This window comes from Medicago sativa, chromosome 3, assembly GCF_051527215.1.
Source record: "Medicago sativa cultivar Bolivia chromosome 3, Bolivia_mono, whole genome shotgun sequence".
Classification (NCBI taxonomy): domain Eukaryota; kingdom Viridiplantae; phylum Streptophyta; class Magnoliopsida; order Fabales; family Fabaceae; genus Medicago; species Medicago sativa.
Window position 1 is genome coordinate 25259043 of NC_140751.1, and position 13367 is coordinate 25272409.

General features: G+C 34.2%; 2 protein-coding genes across 2 annotated transcripts; both read right to left on the minus strand.

The window, feature by feature from the left end:
* Window positions 1-281: 281 nt before the first annotated feature.
* Window positions 282-2970, minus strand: LOC146936635 (F-box protein SKIP23-like). Its single transcript, XM_085751347.1, has 3 exons — window positions 2786-2970; window positions 969-2206; window positions 282-650 (listed from the first exon to the last, which is right to left on the minus strand). Exon 2 carries the CDS (start codon window positions 2190-2192, stop codon window positions 981-983), a length of 1212 nt encoding a protein of 403 aa, XP_085607473.1. The 5' UTR covers window positions 2193-2206; window positions 2786-2970; the 3' UTR covers window positions 282-650; window positions 969-980.
* Window positions 2971-8168: 5198 nt separating this feature from the next.
* LOC146936636 (F-box protein SKIP23-like) lies at window positions 8169-9479 on the minus strand. Its single transcript, XM_085751348.1, has one exon. It carries the CDS (start codon window positions 9327-9329, stop codon window positions 8169-8171), a length of 1161 nt encoding a protein of 386 aa, XP_085607474.1. The 5' UTR covers window positions 9330-9479.
* Window positions 9480-13367: the final 3888 nt, after the last annotated feature.

A 13367-nucleotide genomic window follows, 5' to 3' on the forward strand; every position in this document is an offset into this window, starting at 1 on the left:
CCAGCTTGACAGTAATAAAAAAAATGCAAATTTTAATGTAAACTAGTTCTAACAAATACAAGAGCTTTGCATTAAGTGAATCATTCATATGAAGACAAGGGATTGAATAGAGAGAAAAGTCAAGAAAATGATGAGTAACAATAATCAATTAGCTCTTCAATGTATAAAACATGTATAGTGGCAACTGAAAATCACTAACTAAGGAAATGGATTTTATCCCATATTCATAGAGAAAGTCACACAGTTTTAAGTCATTTGATAGAATTGAAGAACTTGTAAAATCACAAGCCAAGATCAACCTTAAGTAAACTTAATTGATACATAAGTGTAACTGATGAATTAAGTTTGAACTTCACAGCACCATAACAATGCAGGTGGTCAACAACAAAATAACATAACAAAGATCAACCTTAAGTAAACTAAGTTGAGATATATGTTCAACTAACCAATTAAGTTTCAACTTTACAACATCGTAATAATGCAAGAGGTCAACATCAAATCAAAATAGCATCTGAATAACCAACAACTTTCTTACATAAGAGAGTTGAAAAATCTATAAGAACGCTTATCCAGCAATCCAAATGCAACCTCATTTTCCAGCATCTTTTGATATGAATATGTAATTAGGAGTTTTTTGGTAAACATATAGTCTGCAAAAGTAACAATGAAAGAAGATAATCAAACCCAACAGCATTGTTACATCTAGTTTAGAAACTTCATAACAAAAACAACAACTTGTCATGGTGATGTACTCCATATGTTCATATATCTATACATTTTATTACATAAGCTACCCCTAAAAACAAAATTCATCAAATACATTCAGATTTCAGAAAAAGCTAGCTGCATTTATAAAAAAATGAATTGAGTTCGTGAAAAATCAGAAGTGTAGATACTAGTCAATGTAACACAATAATGCACTATGAATCACTATCAAATTAGAAACTTTTCAATAGAAGATAACATACTCTGTCAAGAGTTCAGATTTTGAGGATCCACTCCGGTGGCAAGAACAAGTTGAGATATTCAGGATATTTAGACACACGCGAAAGCCAGTCTTGTTCCAAGTGAAAAACACGGTTGCCACGTATCATATTGTCAATACAGAGGACAGATTCATCAATGAAGATTGCACAATTCCCTTTTGGAATACATAGATCTGAAGCAGAAGCAGAAAACGAACATCCACGCCCCAAGAAAAAAACCCTATCCCCGAAATTCCTCAACTTCACCCATTTCTTCTCCTTCTCATCAAAATCCATCAACCTCACCCACTTCTTCTCCTTCTCATCAAGTTCAAAAAAATCAATACTAAGAAAATTAGATGACTCATCAATAGCCAATAACAACAACCTACCTTCACTCTCCACTAGCATTTTATTCCACCCACTATCAATTAGATGACCCAAAGGTTGAGCTGCTAACTCGACGCTCGAGTCCGGTCCAATTGTAACAGTCTGGCCGGACTGGCGGACCACGTACAACTGCCCTTTAAAGACGCAGGTGTCTCCGTAGAGAGATGACATGTTGGAAATCAGTTCCCAATGCTCATCGCGGTCACGGAAAAGCAGCGGCTGATGGGAACAATAACTCAATGTGCCAAGTACGAGAGGGTTTTTCCCATGGCATGTGACAGCAAGGACCGTTCCAGGATGCATGTAGGTACCGCGTTGATTTTGGTATGTGAAGTCGTCTTCGTCGACGATGAAATCGGTTCCTAAATGAATAACGGAAAGTTTGTTGAAGTCAAGCACAGGAGGACGAACAAGGGTTTGTTTTTGATATCGTCGGGGATATTTGATGAGTGGGTGAAAGAGTTTGGTTTTGCCATGTGAGTTTTGGGTAAATCTAATCAACCAAGGACGACAAGGAATTAGGGTTTGATCCTCCTCTAGTTGCGATGGTGGTGGTTTGACGAGGAAGATACTGCGTTTGGAAAGTTGGCAGAATGGAGAGTTGGTGTTGTTGATAGAATCACTGATCTCGTTGTCGCTGTATTTGATGGAATCATCTTCATTTTTGAGGAGTGGGAATTTGAAGGGTAAAATGTTATGGTGAATTGGGATGGAGGAAGAACGCCAGTTGGAACAAATTGATCGAAAGCGAATGAGATCGATTTCGGTGTCGATTCGTTGCGATATGAGAGTGAGTAGATCCTTTGGAAGTTGAGACCAGTCTGCTTCCTCCGCCATGGAAACTGATGCTCCTAATAATAATATAGCAATGATTAGCACAAATTCTAAAGTGTGCGTTGGTTTATCTGAAAAAATGCAAACAAAAAAACATAAAAATTGAAATAAAAAATGAATAATACAAGGACAAAAGTGAAAATTGCAAAAACTGCAGAAGCTTAACAATGAGGTGCATATATCATCATCTTCATGATGCAATTGCAACAAACAAAAAACATTTCCAAAAATAACAGAATGGTCTATTAAACAGAACTTCAAACAACCGAATCGTAGAGCATCGTTTGGAGTTTGAAAAAAAAAAACTTATCAACGAAATGGTAAAGCTAGCAAGGAATGAATGTCGGTGCCGTCACTTGGTTGAAAATACGAAAGCACCATTGTCCAATAATCAATTTCTCAACAGTCAAACAAAGCCTACAAATGATTTCAATGCATAAGCATAATGCATTCATATTTAAATTGAATCAATTTCTCAACAGTCAATTCCCTATTCCGAAACCCTAAACAAATGCCCAATTCTCAATTATAAAACCCTAAAACAAGCCATTGTAGAATGAATGAGAATTGAGAAAGTAGAGAATGAATGGACTTACCTAGGTTTGAAGAAGAAGAAGAAGTCGAAGAGAGAAGAAGATGCTGCTGCCTGAGACTGAGACTGGAAGAGAAGAGAGACTCATTGCATTGATTGGCTTTGTTTCTTGACAGAAGAGGAGAGAAGAAGGTCAAACGCGAGACATTTTGGTTCTCTAATTTGTACTCATTGGTCCCTCAATTCTTTGAAATAGTCAATGCGTTCCCCGACTTTATAAATGTCAATCAATTTAGTCCATCAATCAAGTATCCGCGTTAACAAGTGTTGATGTGTCATGTTAGGCGTTGATATGGAGCTCCAAATCAGCTTTCATAAGTACATGAACGAATTTGATCGAATTTTTTTTTAGAATATCCTTTTTTTAAAAAAGTCAATACAAATTGTTACACAGTCAAATCGATCCCTGGTCCATGAATTACATCACTCACTATCAAATTGATCCATAAATTATTTATCTTATCTATCAATTTGATCCTTCATATTATCAAATCAATGCTAAAAACTAAGAGTGTGTTTAGATGAGGTAATGGAGAAATTTCAAAGAATTTAAAATTTTAAGCAATTTAAATTTTTCAATTAAATTACTTTCATTTCTCAATACTTTTGTTTGGATGGAGTAATAAAAAAATGAGTTAATTAAGTAAATGGTCCCTATAAATATTCAGAATTTTGTTTTTAGTCTCTATAAAATAAAATCACACTTTTTAGTCCCTAAAAATTTTTCCATCAACATTTTTAGTCCCTATAAAATTTTCCATCAGCATTTTTAGTCCCTATAAAATTTTTCCATCAGCATTTTTAGTCCCTAAAATGCTTAAGAAAAATGTCACAGGGACTAAAAAGTGTGATTTTATTTTGTAGGGACTAAAAACAAAACTGTGAATATTTATAGGGACTAAAAACTTAATTAACCCTAAAAAAATTCACTGTCATCATTTTTAGGCTACTTCTATAAATTTTAATTTTTTATGGCCAAATTTGAAAATTAAAATTAGGGGTCACTTGTAAATTTCAAAAATTTTTAGGGGTGAAATTATAATTTTTGAAAAAATTGAGGGGTGAATTTGCAATTTTTGGGGTCAATTTGAAAATTTTGGAAAATTTGAGGATCAAAATGCAAAATTTGAAAAATTATAATAATGAAGAAATTTGAAATTCTTAACTCTTAGGTGTCATTTAAAATTCTCTAAATTTAACTTTAACAAAATACTTCATAAATTTCTATCATTTTAAAAATTCTTTAAATTATTATCCAAATTCCCAATAATGGGATTCACCTAAAATTATTTGAATTCCCTCAAAACATTCCCTCATTCAACACACGCTCTAAAAGAATGTGAAGAATTTGATTTGATTTCGTCTCACTTAGATTAAACCTTGCTCAAACTCTTCTAATTTTGTTACACCATTTTAATCTGGCCGTAATCAAATCAAATCAGATACAGGTTCTTTATGTTCACCACATTTCATTTTTTTTTTTTATAAAAAAATTATTTCGTGATTTCACTAGTTTAAAATTTCATGTACTTTTGTTGAGTAGTTGCTATAAAAAGACATTCAACTTTGTGTGTTGTTTAGTAGTTGCTGTTTTTGAATGTACTTTTCTGGTAAATGATTTTCCTCAAAATTTGTATGTCTATACTCTGAAATTTTAATGAATGATAAAAGAGAGGTTCAATGTATTGATTACCGTTTATAGTGAGGTGAATGATTCCATTTTTAGTTGTTACTAAAAGTATTTTACTAAAGCATTATTTGGATAAACAACTTAATTGAGTGCTTATAGTATAAGGTATTATGTATAAACTAGGCTTGTCTGGATTGAGTTATTTGAGATTGTCTACTAGCATAAGTACTTGAGACTGTTTAGGAGAACTTTTGAAAACACCTTTTGACAGTACATAAGCTGTTTCCAGCTTATTTTTATAAGTTCTTCAAGATAGCTTACGTAAACAACTTATAGGAAAAACACTGACAAGTTCATAAGCCGTTTTCAACATATTTGACAGTAGTATAGTTTATGAAAATAGCTTATAGGAAAACAATTTAACTTTATTTTATGTTTTGTTATAGGAATAGCTTATCCATTAACACATATCGTAATAAGCACTTATGCTACAAGCTAAAAATTAAGTTGTTTATCCAACTTATTTGACAGTATCAAGGATCAAATTGATAGATAATATAAATAATTCAGGGATCGATTTGATAGTGAATAACATAATTTAGGGACCAACTTGATTTTTAATGAATAATTCAAGGATCGATTTGACATTGTAACAATTTGTGTTGACTTTCATTTTAAATTTTTTTTTATAAAAAAGTTAAAAAAAATTCGATCAAATTTGTCCTTGTAAACGTGGAAGCTGATTTGGAACTCCACATCAGTGCTTAACGTGACATGTCAACACTGTTAACGGCAAGACTTGACGGAGGGACTATATTGATTGACATTTATAAAATCCAGGGACGTATTGACTATTTCGAAAAATGCCTATTCACTAAAATTTGAGGAGCAAAATGCCTATTCACTAAATAGAGATGTGTTAAAAGGAAAAAATTGATAGAGTCCTTTTCCTACGCAAGTAGTGCTAGCAACACTCTCTTTTGAATTCTAACAAAAAAAAAAAAACACTCTCTTTTGAACACTTTCTCTAATACTCACTCTTTTATCGGTTTATATCACTGAGTATGCACATTGAAAATAGAACCCACACAAAGTGGTGGGACATACATTAATTTCATCAAATAAAAGAGTGGTTGCTAAATAGAGTGTTCGAAAATGAATGTTGCTACCATTCCTCTTTCCTCGGGAATTGAAGGGTTAATGCAAAAAATAGTATAAAACTATATATTTGAAAAAATCAAATTTGTTTTTTTAAACAAAATTTGTTTGAAATAAAAATAGATACATGTAGAGCTAAAATTTTATAAATTTGACAAATAAGTAATTTAAACATTAAAAATTAAAATACACTAACACAAATGACCCGTACTAAGCACAAGTTAATTTTCTTCTTTTAAAATTGACATCACAATCTAATTTGGAGCTGGTAGAATTTCCTTTGGCAATTAAAACAATGAAAGTAACACAGGTAGTAGTCCAACCCCTTCACTCATTTTCTTATAAAAATCCTTTTGGGTATTACATCGTGACAAACAAAATTTTATAAAACGACGGTTAATGTCACTTTAAATAATCATGATTTTTTTTTTAAAGAAAAATGATCATAATTTATCTCTTCTCCAATTTAATAAAAAACATAACATAAAGATCTTAAGAGTAAATTGAAAAAAAGTTTAAAAGTACATTAATTCATTTTCATAGATGTTCATTCTCACCTTTCAAGTAATGTTTGTCATACTCATTTTAACACATTATTTCTAACATTTCATTTTTTATTAGATGAAAGATATATGGATCACAATATTTTGGAAATAGAGACTACATAAAGATAAAGATGTGAGATTCATTTGTATTTCATCCAATAAAAAACTGAATATTAAAAAATATGTATATTAAAATGAGTATTGGTAGCATTATTCATAATTTTTTGCAATTATATCTCATTATTTCACATAATTTTTTTGCAACCAACAGAAAATACTAGGATGATGGATAAATTTGTGAAAACAATATTAAATTCAAATGGACCTTAAAGACTAAGGTCATAGAATGTTAGAGCGAAAAGGGGGGAAGTACGAAAACAACATCGTTGTACTATATATTAAAGGTCTGTTTGGTTTGCAAAAGGTAAATCCTAACAGAACAACACAAAATATAACAATACAAGATAAATTTTTAAAGTATTAAACAAATTTTTGTCATGTACAATGTTCGGTGGACAACTGATTATTTTATTATTTTAGGCAACTTGAACTTGTGACAAAAAATACAACTAAAGTTGTCATATCCCATTTTTTTCCCTTCTTCTTTTCAAACACACCTAAGGAAACAAATATCTTTGCACCATGAAAACGAGAGACTCATTCCATTGTCTATACGCTTTAATACTTCTAAAATAATGCAAGTCTAACTCACCAACAAATTTTGAATAACAACGAACAAATAAAGATGCTAGCAGAGTACACAAAGAGCTGTTTTCAATCTTTATTTAAAATCAAACAATCTGAGTTCAGGACACCCCTTAGCTAGTCAATCACTCTTAGCCTGTTGTGAACCAACCCCTTGGAGAGGTAATGTTCTGCATCCAAAGTTGCAAGCATCCTGCACCAAAAACAAAGAAAACTCTTTTGAAACATAACCTAACTCTGATTATTAAATGCAATTATTGTAGATATTGTAAGACGAATATGCAACAATAACTATCAAAGCCAAAGAGAGCGTAACACTAATATTTTTACAACATGGTCAGAATTGTATCTAGTTCAAGTACACATGACAGAACAATGTGGAGATTCCCAATGCATGCAATTTATCCTCTAACTAATGAATATCTATTCTCATTTTTCCGTTTCAAAAACAAACGTACAAAATAAATCAGCTTCAAATTTACAAATATAATTAAACAAGAATTTGGTATTTTGAATATTCATTGTCAACTTTATAAATGAGCCTAATGGAAGAAGTTTCCATCACAAGTAAACAAAGGTCATCAAATAATTAGGGGCAAACAATTTTGCTAATGCCAAATTATAAACAACTCCTATCATGACATTTAAAATGTTCTTATAGTTCACAGTAAAAATTACTGTGATGATAACAAAGACAAAAACAGGTAAACATGAGAACCAAATTCTAAGGACCTATAAAAGCAAGGAGAAAGTGGTATGACACGTTATTACGACCAAGATGCTCAAGGTCAACATGCTTCGAAACAAATTTATATTGAATTCATTTACATGTCACAGAAGAAACTCTGGGCCCAGCTAATTAAATGAATTGATTGACGGCGTTAAATTTAAATCTAATGGCATCTAAGCATGTACTATTCAATAATAATATATGCACCTTTAACGATCCATCACTTCTGAAGGTCCCTCAGAAACATCCAATTTTTAAAGGGAACAAGCATTCAAGTATGGACATCTTAGTGACATGAGGTACTAATAATGTTGACTGAAGTTTTATGCTGAAAAGCGAGTTAAAGCAGATACAGAATGGACGAATAACCTCAAAAACATATCCTTACAATAAATATCACGTTTCACTTGTCAGTCTCATACTTTAGTCCCTAGTTTGGGTTTAACTTCTAAATTCAGTTAATTAACTAATTCCTATGTTAGAAAAAAAAACATAGTTTTATATGAAAAAGTTAAACGAAGGCACATGCCAATTTCACTTATACAAGAATGTATTCTTTAGGAAATCTCTGTCCAAATATAAGATCATTTAAATACGTACTAGTTGCAAGATAACTTACTTAGTTACAAAGGCAACTTTTGACAATCCACTCTGGAGGTGGCCATAACAAGTTAAAATATTCAGGACAATCTGAGAGAGTTGAAAGCCGACCTTGATCCAAGTGAAAAACACAGGTCCCAAACCACATGTTTTTAAAATACAGAAAGTCGCCACCATCAGTAAAGACGATGCAATTTCCTCTAGGAACACACAAATCCGAAGCACAAGCAGAAAACGAACATTCTTTCCCCAAGAACAAAACACTATCCCCTAAAGTTGTTAACTTCACCCACTTCTTCTCCTTCTCATCAAGCTTAAACACATCAACCCTTATAGCATCGGGACCCGGGAACTCGAAACAAAAACACTCATAAATGTCCACTAGCAACAACTCTCCCTCTCTCTCGACTAAGAATTTTTTGTCCCCGCCACCAACCAAAGGTTCAGCAACTAAGTGAACATTCGAGTTGTCGGGCCCAACCATAACTGTCTGACCATTTTTGTCGACAACATAAAGTCTCCCTTTGAAAAGGAAGATGTCTCCAAATTTAATTGACATGTCGGGGATCACCTTCCAATTCTCATTGCTAAATTTCAACAGTGCTGGTTGGGGGGAAAAGGTGAACTTGCCAAGAACAATAGGGTTTTTTCCATGGAACGTGAGAATGGCGATATTTTCAGGAGTGTATATGAAGTCAAAAGGAGAGAGTTCAGGGAAGTTGTTGTCTACAGTGAACATGCATCCCAAATGGAGGAGGGAGAATTTGTTGAGGTCAAGCGCGTGTGGGAAATGAAAAGGGTCACATGAGTCAAGTAGAGATAGTGGATGACGCAGTTGGGTATTTCCAATTGAGTTTTGGACAATTATTATCAACCAAGGGTGTAGGGTTTGTTCTTGTTGTTCCTGTTTTGGTTTGATGAGGAAGATAGTGTTTTTGGAGAGGTAACAAAATGAAGTATTGTCTTTGTTGTTGATGGAATCAATGTCGATGATATATGTGTTTGAGAATTTGAGGAGTGGGAACTTAAAGGGTAAAATGTTATGATGATTGGGGATGGAAGAAGAGTGCCAATTGGAACAAACATATCGAAAGCGAATGAGATCAAGTTCATTGTCGAGGCGTTGCGATATGAGATTGAGAAGATCCTTTGGGAGTTCAGACCAATCTGCCTCTGCCATGGATCGAGCTAGGTTTCTGATTTGTGTGGGATTGAGCTTTTGGTTCTTCTTATAAAGCGAGCTGCTCCTTCTTTCGAAATTTACGTGGTTTGTCTCACGTGGAAGCAAGGTGGCAGATTTTGACCAATATATGAATGCCGCGTATCTACATATTTTGCAATCTGTAATTTATGACGTATTACCACTGTGATAAGAATCAATTAATGTTCCAAATTACTTAACAAGGAAGTATCTAGTAAAATCTGCATTAAAAAAAGTAAATAATATGAGAAAGTCAAGTTTTGACCAAGCTTTTGAGGTAGTGATAAATGTTGCAGGATGTGGGATTGAGACTGAATTGATGTAAACAGGAAGGAAATTCTTCCTTGAACACACTTCATTATTAGAATTAATATCAAAAAAATCATGGAAATTTTTAAGGAAGGACAGATTGATGGTAGAAGGTTGGCAGACTAATCAAATTTCAATAGTATGATATAATGGCAGAATATCCTCTTGCCGCTACAGCTTTAGAACTTCCATGTGTCACATTTTCCAACTGCAGCAGTCTCGTGCTATTCCTGCCACTATAATGGAAGATTATGGCCTGTTGTATATTGTCACAAATCTCATCGTTACCTCCCCACAAATAACTATGATGACTTCTGCTTCAATTAAAATGAAGCTTAAGTAATGGCCACCATAATCATTTATGGGCTGATCCAAAATTACTCCTTTGGTTAAGCTCAATTTTTTTTATTTCGTCTCTTTTCATTCATTTTTACTACAAGTCCATACTCCATATATTATGAACTATTTATTTATTTTGAATTTATACTCTCCTCTGATAAAGCAGTCACCACACAAACCTGTATTCTGTTATAGCATTTTTCAGGTCAAACCCTCCTCGCCTCGATGAGATAATTATGTTTCAAAATTCTCCCCCATCTTCCATGTCTTCAACTAAAACAGGCTACCGATACTTAATATCAAAATACAGCCTCCTCTATCTAATACCTGGTGAGCTTGAGCTGCAAGTTCAGCCAGGAAAGGTTCTGGATGGCACTGGAGAGATTTAGTACATTAGGAATGTCTCCCCGGACAAGAAGAATCTTGGGAACACTATATACCATTCACAAGCAATTTTGCCAATTTCACCTTGAAGACAAAATGAGTCTTGTCGGCGACATGCTGATAGAGCCATATGAATGAGATCTACACAAGGATAATTTGATGAAGGTTCACCTGAAAAGAATTTTATACCAGATATTCCCTCAGAGTCAATCACATGGATGGGGAGTATCTTGCTGGATATGAATGATGACGAGGTTCGCAAGAATTATGAGAAGAAAATGGGAGAGAGGAAGATGAACTGTTGCATTAGATTTAAGGATAAAAAATGGTGTCTCTGAATCTGGAGAGTAACCTCTGGTTTTCTCATTCCTTTTGGTTACTATCTATTGGTTTAATAATTCATTTAGTTAGAGTTAGTTTTATCCTTTAAATAGTTTGTTAATAAACTTGCACTAGAAGTGACTATCTCAAGTTACTTGCATGTGAAGTAATGAGTTTGTTAGGAGTTTGTTTCAGTTTTTTGTTACATTGCTTGATGTATAAATACTTCACAGCCTTTGTACATATTAGTTAGTTCATTCAATCAATAAAATCTCACAAGTTTATCTCTCTCTCTCTCTCTCTTCCTTCTATAACAAGGAACCCTAGAAACCCTAACCCTAATTTTCTTCAAATCTGCGCATAGTTCTTGTTATTTTCATTCAATCTTTATGCGTTGTTCCATCAAATTGGTATAGCAGAGCCTGGTTCGTTCATTGTTGTTAGAGAATTCGTGAAGAATGGCAACTCATAACGGCAACATTCCTGCGCATCTACCAATCTTTGAAGGCAAGAATTTTGATCAATGGAGCGTAAAGATGAAGGTGATTTTCAGATATCAGGATGTTCTGGAAATTGTGAATGAAGGTATTGCACCACTTGCAGCGAATGCAACTGATGTTCAACAAACAACACATAGAGATTTGAAGAAGAAAGATGGGAAAGCTATGTTCTTGATGCACTAGAGTGTAAATGATAAGATCTTTGAGAAGATCATGCACGATGGTAGCGCGAAAGAAACATGGGATGCATTAAAGAAACTGTATTCTGGTGATGGCAAGTTAAAGAAGGTGAGGCTTCAAGCTTTGAGGAGACAGTATGAAGTATTGACAATGGAAGAAGAAGAATCTGTAAGTCAATACTTTGATAGGATGATCAATCTCACAAATCAGATGACAAGGAATGGTGAGACATTCACTGATGTGATGAAGGTGGAGAAGGTTCTCAGAACACTAACATCAAGATTTGATCACATTGTAGTGGCTCTGGAGGAATCTAAAGATCTAGATTCTATGAAGATAGAGGAACTACAAGCTAGTCTTGAAGCACATGAGTTGAGGCTGATTGAAAGGAACAAAGAAAGAGGGAAGAGTGTATCATCTGATCAAGCTTTGCAAGCCCAGTATGAGAAGAGAGGAAAGTCCATGAAAGGGAAGAAATCCTGGAACAATCAAGCTCATAAGGATGGTGAAGGTCCTAGTAAGAATCAAGAAAAGGATGATGCAAAGTCTGATCAGAAGAAGAAGAAGAAAGATAAGAAAGAGATTCAATGCTATAATTGTCAGAAGTGGGGACATTATGCATCTGAATGCAGATCAAAGAGAGTTCCAAGGAACAAGGATGAAGCACAGTTTGCTCAGGATCGATGAGGATTCAGATTCTGATGAAGTACTATTGATGGCAACAGTCAAAGAGGAAGAAGAAAGAAGTAATGAATGGTATCTGGACACTGGGTGTTCAAATCACATGACAGGCAGAAAATCTTGGTTCACTGAATTAGATGATTCAGTAAATAGGAAGATAAGATTTGCAGATAATAGCATAGTTTGTGCAGCTGGTATTGGGAAAGTACTGATTCATAGAAAGGATGGCAAGAGAGCTTGCATCACTGATGTGTTGTATGTACCAAACATGAGAAGCAATCTCATAAGTATTGGTCAGTTATTGGAGAGAAAGGTTACTCTATGAAGATGGAGGCACAAACCATGAAGGTACTTGATAGAAAGAACAGGTTGATTTTGAAAGCTCCTCTATCAAAACAAAGGACTTTCAAAATTAACATTAGTGTTATTGAAGATAAGTGTCTGCTGTCAGAAATCAAAGGTGAAAATTGGCTATGGCATCAAAGGTATGGGCATATAAACTTCAGGGACTTGAATATGCTAAGTGACAAGAAGTTGGTGCAGGGTTTGCCAAAGATAAAGCTGTCTGATGAAGTTTGTGAGAAATGTTGCACTGGAAAGCAAGCCAGAAACTCTTACAAATCAGAAGTACCATTCAATGCAACAAGAAAACTTGAGGTAATTCACTCTGATGTTTGTGGACCTTTTGAAGTGAATTCAGTAGGAGGAAATAGGTACTTTGTGACATTCATAGATGAATTTACCAGAAAGTTGTGGATTTACTTGTTGGTTAAGAAAAGTGATGTGCTCAGTGTGTTTAAGAAGTTCAGACTGCTTGTTCAAAATGAAAGTGGTGAAGTAATAAGCAGATTAAGAACAGATGGAGGAGGTGAGTATACATCCATTGAGTTCAATGATTTTTGCTCATCAAATGGCATAAATCATGAAGTAACTGCACCCTATACACCTCAACACAATGGGATCTCAGAGAGGAAGAATAGAACATTGGTGAATATGATAAGGAGCATGCTGAAGCAAAAGCAGATGCCTCATTATCTGTGGGGAGAAGCAGCTGCTACTGCAGCATATCTCATCAATAGAAGCCCCACAAAGAAACTGCAAGACAAAACACCAGAGGAAGCATGGTGTGGAGTAAAACCAAGTGTTCAACATCTGAGAGTGTTTGGTTCATTGTGTTTCAGACATGTACCTGATCAACCGAGAAAGAAACTTGATGACAAGTCTCAAGCAATGATCATGGTTGGATATCACTCAATTGGTGCCTACAAAATTTATGATCCAAGCAGTAAGAAAGTTGTATTCA

What these genes read in the sequence shown, in the direction of transcription:
- LOC146936635 (XM_085751347.1), bottom strand. Translation starts at nt 2,192, where the DNA reads ATGGCGGAGGAAGCAGACTGGTCTCAACTTCCAAAGGATCTACTCACT.
- LOC146936636 (XM_085751348.1), bottom strand. Translation starts at nt 9,329, where the DNA reads ATGGCAGAGGCAGATTGGTCTGAACTCCCAAAGGATCTTCTCAATCTC.